Source organism: Myiozetetes cayanensis, unplaced genomic scaffold, assembly GCF_022539395.1.
Source record: "Myiozetetes cayanensis isolate MyiCay16 unplaced genomic scaffold, myiCay2020 scf2-11, whole genome shotgun sequence".
NCBI lineage: Eukaryota > Metazoa > Chordata > Aves > Passeriformes > Tyrannidae > Myiozetetes > Myiozetetes cayanensis.
In genome coordinates this window covers 94,503,517-94,530,907 of record NW_026087411.1, presented here as the reverse complement: position 1 = coordinate 94,530,907, position 27,391 = coordinate 94,503,517, and the positions used below count along the sequence as shown (strand labels likewise).

Genomic DNA, 27,391 nt, shown 5'->3' with positions numbered 1-27,391 from the left:
AGTGAAAAAATGCAAACTATTAGATATTTCTCAGTCTCCAGTTTTTATTGCTGTTGCACAAGTATAAAGTTAAATATTCATTGGAGAGAAATCTGATTGTGGGTGAATACTGTAATCGCTGTGCTATGGAAATGGGCTCGCTCTTTTTGTATATACATACCCCAATGACTGCTTCATTGTTTGGTGTGAACAGCCTCAATCTGAAGGACTGCTAGGGACCTTCATTCCTGAAGAAAACACAGAAAGAGTTTTCCTGGCAAGCTGAAATAGTTTTCCAAGTCAAGGCAGAGTCAAGATGATATTCTTTAAGGTAGTTCTAACTGCAGGGCCATTCATTATTCTAAACTCTCACTGTCCCAAGGAGCTTCAAGTTATGGTCTCTCTGGTACTGAAGAATCTCTGGCTCCAGGCCCTTATTTGTAAAATGGGTTTAGTATTTCCTAGCAAGGTTTCGGGGCTTTGGTGGGGATTAATTAATGTTTGCACAGCATCTCACCAGAGTGAGAATGCTGAATAGTCATTAAATAATATTATTAATAAAATGATCCACTGCCTTAATTGGAAAAAGGTATCAAGGGAGGGGACTGATCTCAACTCTTTTACACTATTGATTCTATGAAAGACCCCATTAGATAAAACAGGCAGAAGTGCAATGGATTCCTTCAAAAAAAGCTTATCCATGTGTTCATAGTCTGTTCTTGAAAACAATATTTTATAGCTTTTCCATTAACATTTATTTGTCAACAGAGTTCAGGGTGATAGCAAGATTCACACACACCCCCCAAATTTCTGTTATTTTCACTAGTAATATCTCAAATAAACAAACTATTGAAGTGTAAGATAAAACATAGCAGATATTCTTCCCAAGAATACCAAGGCAGTGGAAGGATTAAAAAACGTTTCTTTCAGATGCAAAGACCACTTCCTAACAATGCTGCACTCACCAGGCCCCCAGGCAAAAACAAGGCAATGCCCCACCTCCTCCAAGGTTTTTTGTCTTCTCTCTCTCTCCTCCCCCACCCTCCCTGGCCCGAGGAGGCCTTGTTCGTGTCTGCAGACATGGTGTGTCTCTGCATACCAGAGAGAGAGACAGCTTGCTCACACCTTCTCCCTGCAACTTTCTCTGAAATGCAGAAGGAAGGAAAAAAACATCTAATCCCTTTGAGAAGGCATTTTACAGTCTTCCTAAGCAAAATCAAGTTCTAGCTTTCCATCACAAATTCTTCCAAAATTGTAGCTATCCCTACATAAAGGTAGCAGAGCAAGAGATCTGACATGCATGATCTCATGCAGCTCACTGTAAGTCATGGAAACTGAAGTTCTTCTAATTCCCAGCTTTTGTCTAGCTGGAGTTTATATTATCTTATTTATATTGAATAATGTTAGTGTATTAGAAAACAAACATTTTGTAAAACTGCTCTTTTCTATGCTATCTAGAAATTTCTCATGGGATTATTTACTTTAGCATAAGGCAACATATTGCTTTGTGTGTTAAAAGCAAATAGTGCAATCTTAACAAGAGACGTAGAAAAAGTGCCATGTTTGAATGGTGTTCAAATAGTTAAAGAAATGTGAACATGGAAAATGGGATGAACTTCTCTGTAAATACAGATTTTAACAGGTAACATGCACAGAATAAAGAGGGAGAAATAGATTATTGGAAAACTATTTTAATTCCTTTTTATAGGTAAGGAAAACATTTATTTTGCTTCAGTTTTACGCATAACCACTTCTAATGTCAGGCAAAGAAAGAGGACTTGCACTAAAGTCTTTTTCTTTCAGTAAATTACAGGAACAGATATTAATTTGATGTTATGAAAAAGGCTGAAACCGGTAAACCAGGTTGCAGTTACTAATAATGCTCTTAACCTGCCCCAAATGCAAAGTAAACTCTAAAGGAGTTTAAGGGCAGGTTACAAAAGTGTATTTTTATTTCAGAGTTGATGCAGTCGTGCTTTTGATTAATTGGTAAGGTTCAAGTGTCAGACAGTAACTTATGGTTATTCAATCACTGTTGATTGTATGATCATGACATTATGACCGTATGTGTTGAAAGGAAGAAAGGATATAACCATTCTTGAAATAAAAGCATAAATAAAGGCCTGACTTTTCAGTCTGTCTCCCCTTCTACCAAATTATCTAGCTTTACTCAGTGCAGCCAGTGTCTGAACACTTCACACTTTTCAAGGGTTTTAGGCAATTTTCCCAAGGACAGAGAAGGGGTTGACAATGAGCTCTTGACTCTCTTCTGTGGCCATCATGACTCAGTCCACCTTCCTCCAGAGCATCCAGGGATGGTTAAACACGCGTAGACTTTGACTGGAGTTGGTGGAACTTCAGTCAGAAGCAGGGCTTGGCCACATAGAGTAAATTGCAACAGCAACACTCATACATATAATTAATAGGCACAATACCAAACACTCTATTCTAAATTCTTAGATGGGCATTATCCCAGAGACTGAATATTTCCCTGGTTTCTGACACTAATCCTCAGAGGTACAGAAGTTACTTTTATTCTTTTGTTATGGGAAACTGAAGTAGGGAGTCTACAAGAGATATCCAAAAAGGTTAACTGCAACCCAGTGAGGCAAGGCTGAGTCTCTTCATGGCAACCAGCAAAGCCATGGCCATATCCTGAATCATGCAAAGACTTCATGGCTGGACAGGAAAACCCAGCTGCAGATTTCCCAAGTTAATCCTCTAACCACAGGGCTATCTTTCTGTCATGTAATAAAAATATGTAGCCAGAGGGTTTGGTATGGCCATATAAAAGTGTCTTAAACCTACAAGACATTTTAAACATGAGCTATCCCATTATGATTCACTGTCACCCTATTATTTGCTTATTGTGACTAGATGAATAGATACAGCAAAAAAATAGCCTTTTTTTATTACTGTTATTCCATCATATGTCTAAATAATTGCTCTTCATATCCTTCTTTTTCAGTACCCAGAAACTGCAGTGTAGAAGTGTACTGATGAGATGATCAAGATCACAGAAAATGCTAATGAAATAATAGAAAATGTTTTTGAGAAAATAAATTTTGAACTTTAAATTCCTTTTAGTTATGCTTCAGAGCTTATTCTGTGACTTACTTCCAATCATATCACAAAATCAAGTCATATGGCCTAAGCATCACATAAAAACATGCTAACTGTCCTGCATTTTAATTATAAGCTGTTGGCAACAAATGCTTGCTAACAATCTGCAGACCAGAAGCTATTTCTAAAAATTAAATACCTCATAATGTCAGATAACTCTGCAAAAATCCCATTAGGCCCAAGGTCAATTCACAAACAGGGGAAGATATTTGTAAGGATGGATGCAAGATTAATCAAATAGGATGTTTGTTATGAATTATTCATTCATTTCTATTACAGAATACAAACAGGTTTATGCATTCATAAACAAAATATTTCTGTTCTAAATTATTTCACACGTGGGATGTTAGTAAAGGAGGGACATTTTTCTCTCCCTCATGCCCTGCTGACCTCTGTAACACCTGGGTGCATCCCTGACATGCAACGTTTGCTTTCCCATAAAGAGTGCAACAGCTGCAAGAGAGATGAGAGACTGACTCATCTGACTGCTTTGCAACGCCTGCCTTCCTCAATGAGTGTCTTCACTGTATTGTCCCTTTTCAACAGGATAAAATGTGCAGCCTTTTAAATGTTTCCCCATGATGAGCAGCTTAAATGATGTGCTCTCCATTTCCCCGTAAAAAAAGTCAACCATGCTTTACCTCCACATTCATTATAGGCTGCTTAGGCTCTGTCAGGAGTGGGACAATTTATTGGCACAACCAGGGTGGTGGAGATACTTCCAGCATAGAGGTAAATGGCCACAGTTTTTTCTCACAGTGCTGGGCACATAGATGACTGACCTGGTCTGTCTTCTTAAGGGGATTTGCACTAGAGTAAGCAGTGGAGCAGGATAAACACCAGCAAATGCTGATAATATGATCCCAGCTTTTGATGGTGAGTTCAGTTGTCACCTTTAATTGTGCAAAGTCATATGTTTTTTCTGTCTTTTTACAATGTAATTTCTCCTGATTAAAAAAAAAAAAAAAAAACACAAAACAACAGCAACAGCAACAACAACAAACAAAAGCCCAAACAAACAAAAACTCAAAAACAAACAAAAAAGCAAACAAACAAACAAAAACCCACACAAAAAAACCCACCAGACACCAGCATATTAAGACATCCTTTCTCAAACTTGCTCAGAGTGGGAGTACTTACACTATCACCTTGTACCAGGAGTAGGGATCACAGTTTGACCCTTCACTGCCACATGGAAAATCTGGGTGCTAATAGTTGTGGGAAAAGGCAATTAATGTTTGTAATGGTAGTCACAGATCCAAAACAGAGCTCAGCCAGGCAGAAAAGAGGCAGTACCCTGATTTGAAAAATTCCCAATCTGGAGGTTATGGAAAGAGGAAGACTGTCTGCCTGTTACTATGGCAACAAGTTTAAAAGGGAACTTCTCACCAGGCTGCTATTTCTTCCTGCACCCCATAGGAAAATCAGGATGAGTCCTCCTCCATCTCAGTGCGCTGAACTGAACAGAAAAGTTCACCATAAAATGACGAAGCAGCAAGAGGCAGTGCCAAGGGTGTACAGCTGAGCAGATAATGATGAACTCCAAAAAGTAAAAAAAAATAATTTTTTGGGATCAGACCAAGGCTAAAACTCTGAAATTTTTAGTGAATCTAAAGGCTACAAAGAATGGATGCTGAAGCAAACAGAAAATCAAATAATTTCCTTCAGTTCTGACAATTTAGAAGTTGTATTGAATGTTAAAAAAATAAAAAGGTAAAAGTGATTTTGAAATAGAAAGATATTTTAAATTGAACAGTCATATGTTCTATGGCAATAATCAGTGCTTTTGAGCGTTAATGATTAGATTATTTCTTTCCCAGAAGACCACTCTATTAAATAAATAAAATCTTTAAAACACACCCATGTTTTAAAGACATAATAAAAGGCTATTTAGAAGGAATGTACGATAAATATTTTTGCTTGAATACAGGAGCATTAGTTTTTTCAGGCCCCTTAGTATTGCAAAGGATGGAAAACTTCCTCCATTATATATCATCATAAAAAAGGACAAATTCAAAACAATTCCAAAAACACTAGGAAAAAATTTAAGTAAGAAGATCATAAATACTAGCATTATTTCTTTTGTTTGATTTTCATTTAAGAATCAACAATAAGTATTTCTTATTAGAAAAGAAACCCTGGAGATGTGGTGGTTCAGTTTAGCTGAATAGTTGGTTCAAGTGGTTTGGATCCTGAGGATTAAACTTTGGCCATTGTGCTGTCACTGGCGTATTTCAGCATAACCAGTCTCATCCTTCCATGCCATCATCTTCCTGACTGGGGACCCTTCCAGGTTTCTAACACATTGTACTCTAATCCAGCACAAATTGTACATTCTGCAAAATACAGCCCTGATTAGAGGTGATCTACCTCAAGTAACACAGATGTTATAGGTCAACTAAAAAACTTTAAGCAAATGTTTAGAAATAATCCTGGCCCCATGAAGTTAATGGGAGATTTGTCACTGCCATCAATGTGACAGGGACTTCCTTTGTACTTCCAGAGTACAAAGCTTTCAGCTGTACCATGCAATACTTTGGCTTTCTTTTATTGCTGAGAAAATAGTGTCAGTTTTATGACACCAAGGGAAATTATTTTCTGCTGACCTAATAACTGCAAGCAGCAAAATTTTCTCCTTTAGGTAAGGAAGTCCAGGCACAATAAGGAACAAAAGAAGGTTAGTAGTGTTGGGCTAGCTTTTCTGGTCTGTATTTGGAATCATTAAAAACAGTTGTTCAATGTTACTCTCATATTGAAGACCTGGTTGACTCCATACAGGCTGTATTTTTCCAGAAAAAAACTTATATGTTGGTTATTTTAGGTTAATCTTATCATGATACATTATAATTTTTTCAAAACTTTGCTGATCATACAGATTCTGTGAAAAAATATAAGTTTTAAATAATTTTGTGGACTTACTTGTGTCATAGCACTGCTGAAAAGGTTAATAGTGGCAATGAACTTCAAACTTGAAAAGCACTGGAAGGTCTGTGTGCTACATACCAGTCAAGACATCATACCAAGACATCATGCATTTCAAACCAATTGAAATTGGTTCTGCGCCATTCTGAAGACTCCCTGCATTGCTCCACTCCATATTCTGGAGCTTCTTGCAAATCCTGTATTGCCTGTCATGAATTTCTGTCCTATCCTTTGTTGTGGCACGGGCACAATATTGTGCCTCTCATCCTCTTCATGCAGTCCAGGTGCCCATTCTTCCACCCAGAAGATGTTGGATGTCTTCCTTCCTCAAAAACTGTTCCCACATTTCTCCTTTTTCATATGTAGAATCCTTGTTCTTCATGCCAGGCAGTCAGTGTTGCAACCTGGCTTTAACATGTTCCTGGTCACAGCTTTCCCCAGTGATCATAGCTCTCTGTGCTTTTCCTCATCCCAGTATATTGTGCTATGTGTCCTCTGAAGATCAATACCCCCTCCTCAAAGATTTCATTCTTGCTCATCAACTGTTATTCTGCACTCCTTTTACTACATACCCTTCTCCCTTATCACACTTATTTATCTTAGAAATGAAGCCCTTGGGATGTTGGATTGCCAATCTATTAACCTTTACTTGAAAGATGGATTGAGTTGAGGAACTGTTCTGCTGAACAATATGATTGGGTACTATCAATTATTTGCTCCACCTGCAGACACCAGTGCTCAGAACTGACTGTACTGAATAAATTGCAGCACTCCATGTGCTTCTTACTTCTCTCTTTGAGCTGTCTTACATTGCTCCAATTTGATATGTCTGGGACTCTGGGGCTGTTTTAAGAATAGAATTTTAATGTCCATTTTTATCTAATATAGGAGTTAAAAAAACCATCTTACCTTTGGTCATTATTTGTCACGTGGTTCCACTGAATTAGCTTAGGCTGTCAAAAAATTTTCCATCGTTTAGCACTATGCCATTTGCCTCAGATCACCTAAACTTATATATTTATGATATAGATTTCTGCATTGGATCTTATCAGCCACAGTTTTTGCCCTCGTCAGCAGAGGCAAATATGTACATGATGGGTAGTATTCATCTGATGCTTTTTGGACATTTACTTCAGGCTTAAGAAAAATCATGCCAGTTTCTCACAGTCCAAAATAAAACCACATGCAGACTGCATATTTGTAACAGGCTTTGGGAAATCATATATGTGTATTAGATGGAAGAGTCCTACTTACATAGTGTGAAACGGTAGGGCAGCAGTTTAACTGTATGGACTGGACACATCCTCCAGCTCTGTTTAGTCTCATCATCAAAACAGAGCCGTACATGCCTGCCACACGGAGTGCTCAGCATTCTGAACAGTGCAGTATTTATTTTTCAGGCGTAAGTGTCAAAACAAACCAGGCATCCACGTGCAGCCTGTGTGTTTGTTTGAAGCCTCGGGCAGTCTGATGTTTGGCTTTAGGTCCTCAAAAAACCACCTACTTCTTTCTTTTGACTGTGCAGGGAGACTGGGTGCAAAAAATACCTTGTTGCAACAGTCCTACCATAACCAATGTTACTCTTCTTTGAGGGTGTGCTACCCCCCAAGTTTAGTATTTCAAGTAAGCTGCCTGAATTCCTTAGGTAGGAATTTCACGGAAAGGTCAATGCACTGCATACAGTACACACACATCATGGAATACACCAGTCATCTTCTAAAGCTGGAAGTTACAGCCAGATAGTCACTCAATCTTTGGAATTTTATGTAAATTTTATACAAGGTGTTGTGCTACATAAATAGGCTGGAAATCTCATGAGACCGTAATAGAAGCTTAAGGCATTTCCAGAATTTCTTCCTTGCATTTGGCAGATTAACACTCCTCTCAATCCCTATAAATATTTATTTTCAAGGTTAGGATAAAACAGAGAAAAATAATATAACCAATTAATGAGGAAACAGTGTTCATTTAAGACTACTTAATGAAGATCTTGGACAGACAATTTTCCAGTTAAAACATTTTAATATTTAACATTTTCATATTTAGTATCTACTTATTTGATTAATGTACCCATTTTTTCCAATATTTCAGGGTTTTTTTATTTTTAGGTGAGACTGTGAGTATATATTTTTCATAATGCACTGATAAAACCGTGTGAAACAGCAACATGCAGCAGTCTGGTTTTGTCTAGCAGCTCTTTTTGAAAGACAGATTATGTATCTCTTTTCAACAATGCATTTTTCTGGTTACACTATGCAAAAGAGCTGTTTCTTCTCCAGTGAAAACAGCACAGATGTTTCAGATGGGAATGCCGTTTCCCAAGGGGCTTATAAGGTTAAAGCAATTTAAATTAATTTCTCAAAAGAAAGAGAAGTGCTTTGTAAAAAATTAAATAAATAAATAAATAAAAAAGGGGGGGAAATCAGGCATCATCTGTTAGTTCTAGAAGCCATTATTGTGGTCTGAAAGCTGGTTCTCAATATACAACACACAAAAAATTTGTAGAGATATACACTTCTTTTGAATATCAGAAAAGTTTCAGTGGCTTTATATTCATTACTCTTTAGCCAAGAGCAATGTTCCAGGAACTCTAGGAATGCACAGCTCTAATTTCCCATTACTTGGAGATTTTTGGCATTTTTGCCCTAGAACATTCATAGTAATTCTAATTCATTGTTTCAAACTTTATTCTTGGTCCTTCAATGTCTTTCTTTTCTGGATACCGACTAGCTCAAGAAAGGAGCTTGAATGCTCTAAAAATTGTGACCAGACCCTAAGGATAGGCAAACCAACTTCAGCTTGGAGCAAGAGAGCAACTCTTTTAGCATCAGAAAGTCCAGAACTGAAAACAAGGGGGAAAAAAAACAGGCCAGGACATGGCATAACAGGGAAAGAGTTGAGATAGATAGGAAGGGATACAGAAATCCTTCCATCTGTTGAGGTTAAAGGGTGACTTATATCTGTAGAGTTGTCTCTGAAAAAGAAGAGCTTTGAGGGATTTTCAGGGTTTTGGAATTACTGGATTCTCTGACATAACAGCCTGTGTCTTGTTCTAGGTCCACCTCCCGCCCCCAGTCCTTAGGTATTATCAGACTATCCATTGAAGTCAACTGAAAGATTCCATTTTGCTCTGATGAGACCTAAAAAAAGCCATTCCTATGCTCACATATAATATATTTTTCTCTGTTCCTATTCCTTTATCTCTGTGTCTGTTTTTGGTTATGTTTATTTGTTCTTATGTTTCCCTTTGCTCTTTGGTTCTGATGATGGCACTTACTTTTATACTTTTAGAATTACTGCCCATAGCAAACATAGGAGCTGCTGTAAAAAAAAAAAAAAAAAAAAAACAATCAACCTTCAAAAATATAGACTAAAATTTCAAGCTAATCTGTCATTACTGAATAAATCTGGAACTACTTTGCTATACTAAAATGTTATATTTCTTTTTAAAAGATTGAGAAAAAATCAGTTTTACTGTAGCTTGATGAAATTTTATGAATCACCTGAGCTGTGGACATTGACCATTTACACACTTCTAGCCCTTAGCAAATGCTAGAAAAACATGTTAGCTTAACTGGATTTTAAGCCAACACATTTTTCTTTGCATTTCTGGCTGGCTAATAGCTAACACATGGGCAATTACACTGGTCTGAAACCACACAGTACTTCATTCAGCAGCAGCTCAACTGTTTCTTTGAGCCCTGAAACAGGTCTCCTGAGCAAAGTTGACTGAATAGTGAAAAGCATAAATTATATATTATAATTCAATTTTTGAAGATTTTCAAAAGATTTATAAGAAAAAGTAGTAGTGCCTAGGACAGTGAGCAGGTTTGATGTCCTAAGCAGGGTTCAAATCTAATTGGAGTGATAAATTTAGATGATGCACATTTAAGTTATTTAGGACTTTATCTACTTTTAGTTACTCTCTATGACAGATTTAAGATGGGACAATTACTTTTTATAAATGTCACCTTTTTAATTAAAGTTTTAATTGTTTTGAATAAGCTTATTAAATGCCTATAGCAGTTTCTAGCTACTGTGTTTCAATCAAAAAGAATTCAGACATTCCATGAAGCACATAAAATGCTATGTGGTTATGAAAGCAACATACAGAAAATTGTATTTTTCTATGGTTGCACTGAGCTGGAGTCACAAGGAGTCATGAGGGATGGAAAAGCTGTTGTTAGATTATGCATTGCAATGGAATCAAATAATGGTGTTTCATATTCCTAGGGATGTAACAGGAAGAAAAGGTTTGAAGCCTTCTGGGCTATGTTTGATGCTGTGTGAGGTCTAAAGAATTCATTGTGCCAGGGAACTCATTTCAATGAGTCCTTATTCTCTTTCTTTCATTCTGGATCTCTGCCATGCCCTTCCTTTTTTTGTCTAAATGTATCACTGAGGTGTAGTGCAAGTTACCTTCATTCACAGATGTGCGAGATTGTGACAAAAAGGCTTAGGGTTGAGTCTCATCGTGCTGTCAGATTGACATAAGAGCTTCCTTCCACCTCCATCTGGCTCATACCTCTGTGAACAGTAAGATCAGAAAATCCATAAGCACTTTGGAAAATGTTGCCTGTATTCCAGTTTCCTTTTCTGTAAAAGCAGAACAGTATCTTCCACACAGAATAGTTTGGATTGGAAGGGACTTCTAAAGGTCATCTACTCCGACCTCCCTGTAATGGGCAGGGACATCTCTAACTAGATCAACCTCTTCCAGTGTTTTACTACCCTCACTGTAAACAATTTCTTCCATCTATCTAATCTCATGGGATTGTAAAAACTAATGCAGTAATCTTTGTCAGGTGCTTTGGGAACCCTTTATGGGAAGTACTGACTAAGTAAGTTCAACACATGGTCCATTATTATTCCCCCGATAATGTTTAAAATATCCTGGGTTAAGTACCACTAATTACAAGACTTCTGTAGCTGAATCCCAGTGCACTGTTATAATTTACTACCTTGTCTATATATAATCAAAATTATGCCATTTCAGAGAAACCATTATATTACCTTTTTTGTAATTACATTTATGCAGGTATTATAACCTAAATAGTACAACAGACTGAGTAATCAGCAGTAATAAGTTTTTATTTTTAATGTAATAATAGTCAAGAATTAGGTAAAAGAAACTGAGATGAAAACAAAATAGAAGCAGAAAAGGATATATGCACACACCCATCACTTTCATGCCCTGATAAAGTCTGGAGGTGACATTTGGACCCTTAAACTCCATCTTTGACTTCAGAGTGACAGGATTGTGCCTAGGCTGAAGAATGCTTTGCTGTTTATTAGTTTAATGCTGCATTCATTTTAAACCATTATCTGGAGCTCTGTTGAAATTAGGATGTAATGAAATTATCAAAGCATCTCCCATGAGAGGAAATATAGAGCATTTAGGTTATGAGATTTCTGATGCTAAAAACTTGCTGACAAATGGCCTTCTGTACTGCGGGTATCATGATATAACACATATTGAGTAAAATTAGAGAGATATGGGTATTGATCTATTTCATGAACATATCCAGGCACTGAGTTGTCACCAGCAGTGGGAATATGATTTAGGAGAGCTTTATCATATGCTTGGAAACCCCTCAAAGTGCTTTCATCTACTGTGTTATCTCTACAGGCTGGTTTTCGATGTCCAGTTAATAGGCATCCTCTGGCTTCAATTCTGATTGAGGCCTTCAACTTCCTTGTATCAAGCACCTGTGTGAGATTATTTAGATTCTTGGAGTAAATTTGCAGAAAGGCTGTGCTAAGTGCGTTGTGTAAACACTTACACATCTCTCTGATCCTCTAAAGGATTATCTTGCATCCTATATCTTTGTCTGCTTTTGAAATGTTTCTTAAATAAGTTGAAATTGAAGAGGGAAAGTGAATGAGAACATCAAATTGAAGTATTTCTGGGCTTTTTTAAATTTTCTGCTTGTAGCATTTGACAGCTGCAAGAAATTGCATAAGAGAAAAAATCAAAGGCTTAAGTATCAAAATCTTTGCTTACAAGCTACTCTTATTTAGCAATCATGCTTGTATAATAAACACAACTTGGAGCACATGATTCATAGGAACAAATAATCAAGTACATAAAAACCCATAGCTTGTATCAAAAGATATTTGTTTTATCAGGGATAACCTGAAGTCATTAAGTAAATATTTTGTAGTTTGGTAATAAAAAGGGGAAAACTGCCTAATAGAGAATACTCTAAACATATGGGAATAGCAATAATACTTCTGGACTAAGGATAATTGATGTTCAAACAGTATGAAATGCTTACTCATAAACTGTTTAGTGGTATAAACTATAGCTTCATTTCAGCTTGTTCATATTCTTTTTTTCTTTGCTGTTTATTATTTATGTTTACGAAGAATGAACTTAGGATCATGAAGATGAGATTTTCTGAAAAAATGTAGTTTAATTTATAATGCAAAAATGGTTCCATGGAGAAAGAATACATTTAAGTTAAGATATCCAACTGTGAAACCAAGGAAATACAAACTGGACCCATGTAACTTAAATGACTAGCCACAAAGCTTGACATATGATTTATAGATATCAATTAATAAATTAAATACCTGAATGTATCCATTTAACTTGAATAAATTTACAGAATTCATAACATTTAGAACTGCAACAGACAATTTTGCAAACAGGAAAGAGACTTCATTGACCCCATAATGTGCTCATAGTGAACAATTTTAACAAGTTTTGCAATGGTGAATGAAATTTCAGGAATGGTGATACTTTCCATCAGTCTCATAGAGAAAAAATGTTTAGTTTTTCAATATACTTGGATTTTTGAAGTTAATCTTTTAATCAGACACATAACACAGGTTTTATATGTTCTTATGACAGACCAGCAGTACTCATGGTCACCTTCTCAGCACTTCAATGAAGAAAGATACTCTCCTGCTCCGAGGAATATGAAAGGATTATCTGGTAGTCGCAATCAACCACAGTTATGTTCAGCTCATACTTGTGGCTTAGCGTCCCCTGAAGATTGTGAACACACCCACGACCATATCCACCATGGGCAGGAGCCAAGGCAGTCGTATCTTCTCAGCCCCACGGAGAGTTGCCCGCTGGATCACCATCGTTGCTCGCCACGCAGCTCCATTCATTCTGAGTGCATGATGATGCCCATGGTAATGGGCGATCACATGTCAAGTAGCACTTTCCCCAGGATGCACTACAGCTCACATTACGACTCAAGAGACGACTGCACCATGTCTCACGGTAACCCTAAGATTAACCGTATTCCTGCAAATCTTTTGGACCAATTTGAGAAACAGCTTCCTCTTCACCGGGATGGGTTTCACACTTTACAGTACCAGAGGACCTCAACAGCTGCGGAACAACGCAGTGAGAGCCCGGGAAGAATACGCCATCTTGTTCATTCCGTCCAGAAACTTTTTACTAAATCTCATTCTCTGGAAGGATCATCCAAGGGCAATGTTAATGGAACAAAGGGAGACAGTCGAGGGGACGATCATCATCATGGGCACCATTCCAAGCATAGCAAAAGGAGTAAAAGCAAGGAGCGAAAACCAGAAAGCAAGCATAAATCTGGAATGAGTAGCTGGTGGAGCTCTGATGATAATTTGGACAGTGATAGCACTTACAGAACCCCTAGTGTGGTAAATAGGCACCACACAGATCATATATCCCATTGTTATCCTGAGGCACTCCAGGGGCATTTTGGGGATCTCTCATTGAAGACTTCCAAAAGTAACAATGATGTGAAGTGTTCGGCTTGTGAAGGGCTACCAATGACCCCTGATAGTAAATACATGAAAAGGAGTTCTTGGTCAACGCTTACAGTAAGCCAGGCTAAAGAAGCTTATCGCAAATCATCACTGAACTTAGATAAGCCTCTGGTTCATCAGGAAATCAAACCTTCTTTGAGGCCGTGCCATTACCTTCAGGTAAGAGGAAGATTTTCTTAAGATTTGTAATGAAAAGAGCATCACATTATATGCCATAATCATAGTGAAAAGTACAACATCTATCTGCATATCTCAAAAGAATTTCTGTATGGCTCGCCTAATGCAGATATTTCATGAAAGTGAGAAATTTCTAGTTTTTGTCTTCGTTTATAGAGCGCAGATTAAAAACTATAAAACCAGTGTGATATAAATTAGTTTCAGGTCAGTGATTGTGTTTTCATCTTTGGAGTTCACACTGAACACCTTGATAAAATCCATTTATCACACTAAAAAAGGAGCAGTTCTCCCAGCAGTCTGTGGGCTAGAAAAACTGTTTCAAATATATCTGTGAATGAGCGATTTTAAAAACAGGCTGTGTGGAATCCCATTTTTTGCATTCTTTTATTCCTTTTCTCCATGTTTTTGTAAGTAACAGAAGAATGGATTTACTGGTGTACCCAATTGCTTTGTTGTGATGATGATCACTCACACATTTGCTTTTAGTGATTGGGTCACCCAAGATTGTATTAAACTGACCCTCTTTAGAGACCATACTATAACAACATCCTTTTTACAAGGTACATGGGTGCCTCAGGGAGATAGATAGCTTGGGCCTGGCCCTCAGACTGTTTTTGGTGTGTTCTGCACACTTGTTTTCTCTGGCAGCAATCAAGAAGCTCCCACTTTCTCCTACATTTAAATTTTTATACCTTCTGCTTAGTGCCATTTCCCACCCCAAAGTCATGCTAACGTAGCTATTTATCATGCTGCACCTTGATCTGGATCGTAAAGTGACATGGGTTTAAAAAAAATAGCTTCCAAACTACTATCTTTAGACATTTACATCATTTACATGGCCTAGGGCCAGCACAGTCCCATCACAGTGACATTAGCACATGAAATTGCACAGAGCACTGTAGTGAGAGCAGAGCAGAAAGAAAGGAGGGAGTAGCTGGGAAGATAACTTCTTCAGCTAGCTTTGTCACTGGAAAAAATGCAGTATACAAATATTCCTTTGGTAATTTTTATAAAGTACAGCCTGCAAAGCCCACATTGTTCTGAGTATATTCTCTTCTATTGCTTTTTAAGGAACTTCTCTGTCTCCAGAACTTAACTGATTCTCACATTAACATGGGGAAATCTCTACTCCAGATTTATGTATTTGGAGATTTTCAGTTCCTCTGGGCTTTGCAGAAACTGGCAAACACAGATTAGCAACAACCAGTACACTTCTGTGCAGAGCTCTCTCCCCTGAGAGCTATAGGCATCCAATAGAAATGAGTCACTTTTGAAGAGCAAGATCTTTTCAAATGCATATGCAGACATCCAGGATCAATGTTCCCTACTGAAACAAGGAAAGTTTCTCATTGCAGAGAAAGTAAAATAAATTGCAGCCCTCATAGCATTACCATGCAAACTGATTCCAATCTAGACTGACAGCTGTGGTATTTTATCATATCCAAGTACATTTTCTTGTATGTAAAACAGACTGCACTTCCCTGGAAGTTTTTGATCTAACTGAACAAGCCAGAACTGGAAATGCGTCATGTGCAGACTTCCCCTGTGTCTGTGTTCTAAAACCACATGTACAGACAGCTCTGACGTTACAGAGAAGTTTAGGTATGGTTAGCTTTTTCCTTACCTTTACATACTTCCACACTGATGGCTCTGGTTCCTCTACATCTCTGTTGGGTTTTGTGCTTTGCTTTTTGTCATGTTTCATTGTTTCGTCTGCCCCCCTCTCTACATCTCACTTGGCTTTGCAAAAGCCATCAGTTTTTACTTTTCATTGGCCTTCTCCTTATTCCCAACTTATATTAGCATCCTCAAATGAATGTGCAACACTTAAGTTCATAAACTAACTTGGTTTTCACTAAGCTTTAGATCAAGCCCAGTGACAAGTTTAGGGAGCAAAAAAGCACACTTTTTGCAGAGTTGTTTTTTTATGCTTTTTATGGATTGGGATGACTATAGAAAGGAATTTTCATTCAGTAATCAGGAAGGTTCATTTACTGGCAGGTTCATCCATCTTAAAATCTAGGAGATGTGAATTTAAATTTTTGCTTCACAAAGACTTTGTGATCTTTGTTTCTAAGCCCTTTTAAAAATGACATAGTACCCAGTCCCTATTCATAGGGATCTTATAATGGAAGTCTATAAAGACTCAAGGGCTCAGTTACTACTGTAAGGAATCTATACTTTTGTCCAAAGCAATAATACAAGGAATTCTATAAAAGGAGTATTCTTATTTAAAAATATTAAAATAAAATATATGTCTTGTCTTATCAGAATATGCCATTCAGTGCATAGACATCTTTCAGAGTGAGAAGCTGGCTTATTCACTAGCCCAAGGTCAGCAAACAAATTGAAAGGAACCCCATTCTGTCAATGTCATAACTGAATGCCTGGTTTTGAAATTTCTACTTTGAGGAATGCTGTGCTGTCATACTGTAATCATTAAGACCAGAGATATGTCCCATTATTAGCTCTTCCATGAACTTTCTCTCTGACCCAGGAAATGTAATTTGTTAATCACTGCACACTTCAGTTGCTTTATCTGCAAATCTGAGAAGGCATATTTAACTTTTCTTACGGCAGTGCAAGAAGCATCACTGAATAATGATTGGATAAAAATAATCATTAGATTCAGAAACTAAAAAAGGTAGAGAAACATGTCAGGATCCCTAGCCAAGAAAGTTTACTGCCTCACTTCAGAGTACATGGCAGTGAGAATTCAAGGGATTATGAAGTTGATTATGCAGCAGCAGATTTCCCTGAGGTGCACAAGTGAATAGATTAGCATAAAACCCCAAGGCCCTTCACAGGGTCTCTGTGTTTAAAATATTACAGCACATGATATTAAAAGACATTTCTCCTGATTGATGGCAGCTATATATTTTTAATTCTTTTTAAAGTAAGTCTGTGAAATTGTAGTTCTTCAATGATGATTCAATATGAATACATAAACATAGAATAATAAAAAATAATTTTATATGTTTATATATTAATATTATCAATTTATAATATATATATATGAATTTTGTTCTGCTACCTAGTTATGTGAGAATTCACAGTAGCCAACTCATTTTCCTATCTACTGGTTTTCTTATTATTTTGTTCCAATACCTGTACAAAATATTGCTAATTCAGTTTTCCACTGGAGAGTTTTGACATGCAGAGTCCCAGACTGGAAGACCATGCAGTGTCTTAGGCCTATGCTTGAGACTTTGTTTTCTGTCATTTGTTTCTGGGCTTCCATTTTGTTTTCCACTATAATTACTGAACTGCTTTTTCCTTCAAATTGAAACCCTGAAGAATGAATAAAGGAATTTTCTTTCTAAGAAGGAAGCTGCTAGCAAATTCACAAATTCCTGGAAACAGGAGATGAGAAGAGAGGTTTTGAAGGTATCTGCACATTATATGCTTCAGTCATGTCCTAGAGTTGAAAGCAAGTATTTCTTTAACCTGGTACATCTCCAAGCTTAATCTCTGGTTCCTGTTTTAGGGTTTCACATTGCCTTCTCCTCCACACACAGTCCTTGGTGCTAGAGGATCTCCTCGGACTAGGAGTGTGCTGATGTAAATCAGAGGTGATTCAGTCAACATGCCTTCTTTCCAGCATGGATGGTCATCTAATCCAGAGGTGGATGGTTTAGGAGAACTAAACTAGGTGAAATAAAGCTGTATAAAATAATGATTATTTTTCTCAAATTCAGATCAGATTTGCATCACTCCTGCTATAGTGGAGGTGGTGGGAACATGCAGAAAGAAGGGACAGGGGAAGAGTGGGAAGTCCATTTGGGGGGAGTCTGTAATGTCAACCAGATGGTCAACTAGCACCTCAGGAACAGAGGGCAACTGTTTGTAACTGTACACTAACAACATTTATGAGATTATATCTTGTGAATGATTAGCAACAGTTATTATGCATGGACCTTTAATTTCTGTTTTGAATGCAGACAAATTGAGCTACAAATGCTTTCCTGGGCACCAAACACTTCTGTCATCTCACTCAGCTGGCAGAATAGCCCAAGTAGATCATATGTGCAGTAAAGCGCACTTTTGTATAGTTTTAGCTATAGTTGGTGCTACTGTTTTCCATGTCATTTTAATTTTAATATAAAATATTTTAAGAAAAAGATAAATGAGCTGTGAGATCTCTTCTGCCTTCATCAGCTGTTTGGCTAATTAGGTTCTACACATGTACAGCGCAATGACTTTGATTAATTCCACTCTGATATGAGTACTAGCGAGGAGCAAAGATTTTTAACAGAAAAAAATGGATATGAACTAGATAGCTGTGTTAAAATGATGAATACAAAAGTGTCACTTACAGTTTCCAGGACTAAAATAACTTTAAATGCTAGTCAAAGAAAAGTAATTCCTACAATAAAGCCAAAAGATAGGCAAGAGCATAGCATTCACCATCACTGTGGTTCTGGAGCACAGTGCTATGTGTCACTGATTAATATTCCTTCCTCACCCATTCAACAGCCTGTGAAGCAGCAAGCAGTCGAGGTAAACATACCACAAGGTACAGTGAATGAGTCAGCACCAGAAAAAGAAATAGCATGTTGTTCTAAAAATGGCTTCAGCCCACTCCTGTCTTCCTAGTGCATTTAAGTACTAACGTCATCCATTACAGCAGTGGCACTGCTAAGCATGTGGGTAATAATGTCAGCTGTGTACTCTACAGAATGAAAGAAAAGCAGAGTTGGTTTCTTTAAAAAAGGAAAAGAAAAAAAGCAGCAGTTTCAACAAGGGTCTTTGCTGGTTTAAGCTATGCCTACATGGAGAAAAGCTTTGTGGACAAGCTAATGGATAAATAGGCCTTAAGCCCTCATTTACATTTTTCCGGGAATTCTCCTGGGGACAGGACAGATTCCCAAAAATGAGACCATTGCCCTTGTTGGGCACACTACTGCTTTTCACTCTCTATCTGCTTTGCAAGGATGGATGGATTTGAACTCAATGCACTTTTTTTCAGCACTTCATCTTTGTGAAACTAGATTGTATCTGTTTTCTTGACATAAACCCCATATATGAACTACAGAAACTGCATCCAGTACTCTACCAATGAGTGCACAGTGTGGAAGTAGACAGAGCTAGCAGATTTTTGATACTCTCATCCAAATCACCCACGCTGCCTTCACAATGATTTATGACCAGCCACCACTCAAGAACTATCGGGGTTGTTTCCACAGCAGGAAAAGCTAGTATAGACAGTAGGGTAGCAGGGTAGTCTGCATCCTAAATCAGCATGGACATGTGCTCTACCATTTTGTTTTCTACAGCCCATTACAGCACCCAAGGATGTCTCAGCTACCCCTATGCCCTCCTGGTCAGGAGTGAAGATGTGCGAGAGAGACGTATAATGCCCTGACAGCAAAGGAAATGATGGCACAGTTAATGCCCCACAGCCCATTCACAGTGTTAATGTCAACCTGAAAAATGTTGTGGAACATTAAATTAAAAGGAGTAATAAAGCTGACGCTTCCCTGTATTTACAGAATGCTGATGGCTTTGTGTATAACAAATCCCATAATATTTCTTAAATACCTCTTCCAAGGGGAAAAAAAAAAGGAAAATAATAATAAAATAATGAAAAAAATACATTCAATCTGACCAAACATCTGTCTCAAATTACTGGTATCTTGAATTGTGTTTATCAGTGATACCCTGCTTCCATGCCCATGTGGATCCTCATACTGGATGAAATGAATTGCTGAAACTTTTTTCCAAAAAAGAGTAGAAAGATTTCAAAGTATTTTCTTAAAGCTGCCAAAACAGGTCCCTATTACTGTGGAAATGTCAAAGCTAGGAGTAGAAAAGGGAGGCCATGATCCCACTGCCCTTTAATCAGGGGGAATTGTCCTGCTTTATAACATTAATAGTGTGTCGCCAAATTGTTTTTCAATGTTCACTTCACTGAAGCTGAAGGCTAACCTTTGCAGTTGTTACTCAAAGGTGTCACTGTTCTGAAGAATTTTCAGCCAGGAGCAACTTATTATTTTATACACTCAGACCAGTTGCATCTGTCAAACAAGACTGCCAGGAACATGCACTCAGGGCTGTAATGACTGCACACTCACCTGGGCCACAGGCTTGCTGCCTAGGGCAGACCCAACTCCTCTCCTGAGCAGTCCATGCCATTTTTCCTGCAAGGAGGTGACTGTAAAAAAAAAAAAGGTGAAGTATTTACAAATATTGCATTGGTTTGTTTGGGTTTTTTCCTTGCCATATGGTTTTGGCCATCTTACAATGCTGTGCTCAGAGGTTATTTTTTAAAGTGGAATTGCAGATGTATTTACATGGCTAATTGTCTGTATGTGGTAAAGGCGCCGCGCTATCACCGCGGAGACCGGGTTCGATTCCCGGTCAGGGCCACTCCCGGGCAGGTGGGGCTCGTTAGCCCTTAAAGGCAACCCACCTACGTCCTAAGGACCTCACTGCCACCATCCAAGCTCGCTTGGCCCCGGCAGATGAACCTTAGGATTAAAGGGTGGGCTCAGTTCCGCGCACACTGTGTCTCACCTAAAAAATCCAATGCGCAGGCTGGAAGGTGTAAAGACCTTCCCCGGATCTTCGCTCGCGAAGACTGGCCATTATTTTATGTCTGTATGGACAAGGTTCCTGGTACTTCTGTTAGGAAAACATCTTTTGAAAAGTGTGCAGGTAGTTAAGTGTTACATAGTAGCTAGACAGAAAAAAAAATACTCATTTTGCTCTGGAAGCTAATTAATTGCAGTCCTCTGGAGTTAAGTGTTCAAAACTGTCAATCATTAGTTAAAATCAGAAAAATGGATGAAAGGCAAATATATATATTATACAGCCTTTAAAATTATGTAAGTTTTAAAGACATGCACTGTTTTTTTCAGTAGTAGACCTATAAAAAATAGAATACAAAAAAAAAGTGATATAACTTCCTGCTTATATTAAATAAAACACTATTTACTACAGGCCACTTTCTGGGTTAACCCTGGGTATGCTGTATTTTTGTCTCTTACTTTATGCTTCTGGGACCTTGAATGATCCGTGGGGTCTTGCCCCACTCAGGAGAACTTTTAGTTAGTTTCAGGTGCTGATTTTGTAGTCCCCTCAGCCTTGTCTGCTGCCTATCAGTCAGGCATCCCAGCTGGCAGGTATATTCCTGGCTCCCCTTTATCTGTAGTGAGAGACGAGCCGCAATCCAATTTATGTCTTTAATCTTTTGATACTTGGTTTTTAGCAGAATTTGCAATTAACTAAATTTATAGGGAAAGATTTAAAGAAAAATGCACCTATGAGCTAGCCCCAAAAGGCAAAGACATAACAAAAGAAGCTCTGGGTGCATGACTATGGCAAATTAATTGTCAGAAAAGATATATTTTGTGGCAAGCATACAAAGTTCCAAGTTGTGATCTTTGTTGTTTCTATGGACTTCCATTATTAAAACAATTGCTACCTTACTGTGAAACTGCATAGTGTCAGGATAGTTTCCTTGACACTGCATCCTGGTGCTCAGTACTGTTAACTGGCTCAGCCTGTCTCAGGCATTGTTTTCATCCAAGCTAGCCAGTATTTTCCTAAACTCTTTCCTAAGCACTGTTGGTTCAGGACTTAGCAAAGACCAGGGAATGTTTGCGGTAGCTGCACTGTTTTGGGGGCAAAGGTTGCTCCACAGCATGGGTGTGGAGTGCTGCAGGGCAGCTGACCTCCAGGTAAGATTGTGGGTCTGCATTTACTGAGGTATGCAAGCCCTGGGGTTGTACATACACCACACTGTTTTGCATCCTTCTCTCTCCCTAGTAGTTATGGGCGCAGGGCTTGGAGCAACTCACCAGTTCAGCTGAACATTTACCTTTACTTATCTTTATTACTGTTGTTAGGGTAATTTTCCAGGGAGCAGCACTCCAGGTCACTTGACCATTACTAGCATTGCTTGAAGAGCTACATATTGCCTAAGGAAAACCTGCCCCACTGAATTTGATGGTAATGTAATTTTAAAGCGACTTAAGCTGACCACAAAGCAGCATCCTGGATCACCTACCAAAGGAAATACGCAGCCACTGACACCTAGGTTTCTTGGGTGAAACCCTACTGGTTTTGTGTCTTAGACTGAAAGACTATAAACAGATTCTTATTTGAGAATAGGCCAAGCCCTCCCTTCAGCCCAACCTCACATCAAAGTTATGGCACAAGTACTCAGTGAGCTCCAGGCTTAAAGACAAGCCCATGACCTCCATCTGACTGCACCTTGCTCTACCATGTCAAAACAGCACAGAGTTCTGAGGGTCAAAGAGAGACAAAGAAACACAGCAGCAAGGTTGCAGGTGGCTAAACTACAAGAGCCTGTGCCATCAATATAAGCACAGACGGTGCTGAGGTGGGAATTTGGCCCACTTTCATCCAAACAGCTTAAACAAAACCACAGAGTCCTCACAACACTAGTTACAGTGTTTATCCATCCTCAAATTCCAATTCACATCATTTCTGGAGGACCAGTTAGGAAACATAGTGCTGGTACTTTTTTTTTTTTTTTTTTTTAGTTCATCAGTGTTGAGTTATAAAGCACTATTTAAGTGAAAAAGACACAGTTTTGTAGAAAATACTGAAGTGATTACTAAGCAGTCCTGAGTACACTGGACAGAAATCTTCTTTTACTGCAGCTTTGCTTGGAACAACACATAAGAAACTAAAATCATGCAGTAAATCATCCTAGTAATGATTTGCCCATCCAAACATCTCCCTGTTGGAATATTATGTTTGTGTTCTGTGATCTGCAAGGGTGTCCAATCTATTACCGACTCCTGAGTTCCTGAAGTCAAGTTGTTTTCTACCCAATGTAAAGCATATATTGTTTGGGGTCTATGTGATTTCCTTCCTCTTCCTGTAATACTATGGCTGTTCATAGCAAAGCCTGGAGAGAATGGCTGGCTGGGTAAAGATGACTTGTTTTCTCAGATTAGCTCCTGCCTTGATTGTCAATGGCAACAGACTTTTGGGAATGCTGCAAGAACTTGTTTTGCTTCTGAGATGCCAAGGAGTTCAAGGTGTAGAGGGTGGCATGTGAAAATTAAAGCTAATTATGAAGGTTGGCATTTTTAGTGGTGAGGAGGAGTCCCTGGCATGTTCTGCAGAGATTTTTGAGTGGCTTCATTGTATAATTAATGTTCTTTGAACAATGAATCAGCACATTAAAAAAAAAAACCAAACCAACAAAAAACAAACAAAAACCCAACACAAAAAAAAACAAAACAAAAAACCCAAACAAACAAACAAACAAAAACAAACAAAAAAAACAAAACAGAAGAAACAAGTCAAAAGTGTGCACTGAGAATGGGGGGTGAGTTGTAGCCACAGGGTTAGCTACTGAGGAAACAAACCTCTCTTTTCAGATACTGCACTCTTCTCTCCTACATAAAGCCAGACCAATAGGGTCCAAAGTCCACAAACAGGAAATAGAGTAATGTCTTTGTGTCATTAACTTCAGAAGAAAATTCTTATAATTGGTTGGTGTTCCTTCTTCAGAAAAATGTTTGAAAACACAGGAGGTCCAGCTCCCACCTCCCACTGTAATATAAAGGAAAGTTTCTACCATTGCAAAAAATCATCTCTGTCTGCCTTCCAAGATTGTCATTTACTTTCATCTACTTGCAGCTGTGCACAAAGGCTATTTTTCTGAGGGTCCTTGAAGAAGACATGATTTAAGAGAAAACCTCTTACCTGCATTTCAGATTATGTCCTTTTTTTTTTTTTCTGCTCCTCTTTTTGACCAGGCTGAGAAAGCATAAAGTTACAAAAATTATGTCTCTCTTACATAATGTTTCATATCTTATCTTTCTTCACATCATCTATAGTCTAATTTCATGCACAGACAGCTTGTGCTTCTAGTAAAATGTGAAATTTATATTACTAAAATAAGATTTAGGTCATAATGAATATTTCAGAGCATTTTACATCTGCATGCTAATTAAATTTCATAGGAATCCTATGAGATAGGTAATCCTCACTTTAACCTTTGGGAATGAGAAATATGAAGAAGTGATAGTCATTTCCCTCAGCTGAAGTCATATATTTAGAAGTGTTTCATTTTAGATAGTAAAGTGATATGCCAGGTTTTAAGCAGATCAGCAGTTTAGTGGTGGAACACCTTTAAAATTCCGGAAGCTGGGAGCAAATGCCATAGAATTGAGTGGAACACCAGGAGCATATCTGTCTTGAAATGTGAGTTGCTGTTGCCAGTTTGACTCCTTTAGTTAGATCCTAAACTGAAATAAAGTCCAAAAAAAATCAAGTTGAGAGGGGTCAAAGTCTAGAAGAATTAATATTTCATTGTTTCTTCCGGTTTTGTCATTAGTATTGCTTAGATACAAGGTTTCATATTCGCACTGCTAGAATTAGTTCTAGGGAGCCTAGATTACCTATCTCTGATCAGGTATAAGGAAAAACTTTTTCCCCCTGAGTATAGCCAAACATTGGAAGAGGTTGCCTAGAGAGGTTGTGGAATCTCCATCTTTGGAAATGTTCAAAACCCAGTTGGACACAGTCATATTGTCATAGAATATCCTGAGCTGGAAGGACCCATGAGGATCATCAAAGTCCAACTCCTGACCCTGCACAGGACAGCCCCAAGAATCCCACCCTGTGCCTGAGAGCATTGTCCAAATGCTTCTTGAACTCAGGTGTGGTGTCATGGCCATTTACCTGGGGAGCCTGTTCCAGGGCTCAACCACCCTCTAGGTGAAAAACCCTTTCCTTGTATATAACCTAAACCTCCGTAGCACAGCTTCATGTCATTCCCTCAGGTCCTGTCATTGGTCACCAGAGAGATGGGTATCTGCCCCTTCTGCTTCATGGGGAAGCTGTATAAGGAGTGGCTGAGGTCACTTGGCTTGTTCAGCCTGGAAAAAAGGGAAGACTGAGACCTCATTGCGGTCTCTAACCCTTCACCATCTTCGTAGCTGTCCTGGGCAACCTGCTGTACCTGACCATGCCTTGAGCTGAAAGCCAGACTAGAGAACTTCAAGAGTCCCTTCCAACCTGAGTGATTCCATGGCTTCTAGTTTGTTCTGGAGGTTTGGTGAATCCATCCCTGTTTGCCCTGATAGCATGCTGCTGCTTTGTAAGACCCCAGCCACAGAACTGCAAGCTCAGCTGGGAGTATTACTTTTAAAAAATACAAGACTCCAAAAATTCAACCACCAAACTTTTGCAGAGCCCTAGGTCCTTTAATACCTTGAGGTAGCACAAAGAAGGAAAAGCTACACACTTTTTCTCAGGAGGTATTTTTACTGATAATAAGGGAGGAAATAGGAATCTTGGCTAAAGTTTAAAAGCGGTAACATACAACCAAGACAAAGCATTCCACAAGGCACTGACTTAGCACGTGCTAACGTCGGTGTGCTCCCAGGCTGCCCTTTTGACTGACAGCTGCTACCAGCCTATGGGGCTGCCCCATGAGGCTGCAGACCTGCTGTGTGAGTTCCAGGGTTGCCACGTGGGCTCTGTGAGCCCTCCTCCCTCCCCTCACACACTTGAGCTGGTTCCAACCCAATAATTATTATAATAATGTGGTGTCTCATGTGCTTACAGACAGAGTCTATGCTTTCTGAGAAACAAGGGGCAGACTTGCTGCTGAAGTCCAGTCAAAGGTCCCAAATCCTCTTCTGACAGATCTTGTCTGAGCACAATCAGTACACCCAACATGATGGATAGAAACATAGAATCATTTAGGTTGGAAATGACCTTTAAGGTCATTGAGTCCAACGGTTAACCCAGCACTGCCAAGTCCACCACTAAACCATGTCTATAAGCACCACATCTACACATGTGGTATAGATAAGTACATGCAGGGATCTCTAAATAACTCCAGGGATGGTGACTCAACCACTTCCCTGGGCAGCCTGTTCCACTTTAATCAAATTAAAACTTTGATACACTACAGTGTAAAATATATGAAATAATAAAAGAAGATAAAGGAGAACTATGCTAATACAAATGGGTACTGTTTCTATAAAAGGGAGATATAAATAAGATGTTAAATGAAATTCAGAAATCATCACTTTCATGGCCATGAACAGGTCATGTGACTCTTTAGGTATTTAGCCAAAAATTAGTAGTAAGGGATATTTTAAGACATGAACTTCTGACGAAGAACAAAGATTGTGACATTTCTTCTAAAGCAAGGAAATTCATTTTTATAGTATCAAAGTTTCTAGAATACCCACTGAGAGAGTTCAGTTTCTTCCTTAGCATGTACAAGGTCAAATCCCATCTTCTTAGTTCCCTAGACTGCATTTTGAGCAGCAGGAGGTATGTCACTTTGGAGCAGGTACTTCTTTCTTTGTTAAGATGCTCTACAAGTTTTATCCAAACATCCTTTTACGTAAAACTCATGAGAGTTTGATCTAGGGGCTATAACTAAGCTCCCTCCTTTCAGGTAGATGCCTGGATCATGAAGCTGCATCACACCCTTTTATGTACAGGAAGTCCCTCTCTTCTAACCAGTCCTCCCCAGACAATCTGTGAGTGCTTCATGAAAAGGCCATGAGTGACAAAAGAGAAGAGTATAGAAGTTTATTTATCAGCCCTAAATCTTCTTCCTGAACTCTTGAAACATTATTGATTAGAAGGCTAGCAATGTTTCCCACTTCCACAGCTGTTTGATCATGGAAGGAAAGAATAAGGCTGCTGTACTTTGGGAAAAAAATAATCTGAACTCTTTCTTTAGAAGATGATTTTAGGCTGTGGATGGGAAATAAAAGGGCCTTTCTGCTGCCTGCAATCGGATACAATAAACCCAAGAAAGGAGCAGCATTTGAGATTTTTCTTCACGCTTTACATTTTGCTTGCTAACTAAAGGGACCTTTTGGATGCTACTCGGAAGGAGCTAACTCTCCTAAATGCCTTTATGGGGAATTTAGAGCCCTACCTCAGGTTCTGAAGTTCAGTCTCAGATCAGCTCCATAACACGTGGTAAGTGTTAGGTACCAGGTGCTTTAATAAAATTGGCCCTAGGTGACTAATGCACGCTACCAGAATGAATCTGTAGCAGAACAATTGAAAGATCTTGAATTTTCTGAGCTTGGTGCTCCTCACAGCAACCATCCATGAATTTATGGAAGAGGCTCATCGTTCTTCGTAATGGTTATAACCATATCAGCAGCCAGGCCCAGCTCATTGTTCGTGCAAAAGGAAATTCATATGGTAATATGCAGGCTAACTCCTCTGTGAGTAGAAACCACATATATAAGGATTCATGTTAACATCCAGAACAGAAGGAAGGCCTTTTTAGGCATTATAAATATCAGCCCTCATCACTGTATGCAAGTCAATAATTAGAGTAATTATTCCAAATTAACAGCTACAAACCCTACAGATGGGAATTTCAGGGGCTGGTAACTATTGTAAGAAAGTATTTCTTCAAGCTGCAAAGCCTTTCCATATTTTGAAAGATGTA

The 27,391-nt window shown here is 38.5% G+C and overlaps 1 protein-coding gene and 1 long non-coding RNA gene across 27 annotated transcripts in view; one reads left to right on the top strand and one right to left on the bottom strand.

Annotated features, from left to right (window-relative positions):
- LOC126639974 (uncharacterized) overlaps positions 1 to 4,352 on the bottom strand; it is a 35,630-nt gene extending 31,278 nt beyond the window's left edge. Inside the window, exons 1-2 of the long non-coding RNA XR_007628917.1 lie at positions 4,243 to 4,352; positions 161 to 227 (exon numbers count right to left, since the gene is read on the bottom strand). This is a non-coding gene — a long non-coding RNA (uncharacterized LOC126639974). The remainder of the gene's footprint in view (positions 1 to 160; positions 228 to 4,242) is intronic.
- DLGAP2 (DLG associated protein 2) overlaps positions 1 to 27,391 on the top strand; it is a 448,813-nt gene that overhangs the window by 352,058 nt on the left and 69,364 nt on the right. For all 26 annotated transcript variants that reach the window (XM_050315350.1, XM_050315349.1, XM_050315348.1 and 23 more), the window contains one exon: positions 12,881 to 13,950. In XM_050315350.1, the coding sequence (XP_050171307.1) occupies positions 12,881 to 13,950 (1,070 nt within the window). The remainder of the gene's footprint in view (positions 1 to 12,880; positions 13,951 to 27,391) is intronic.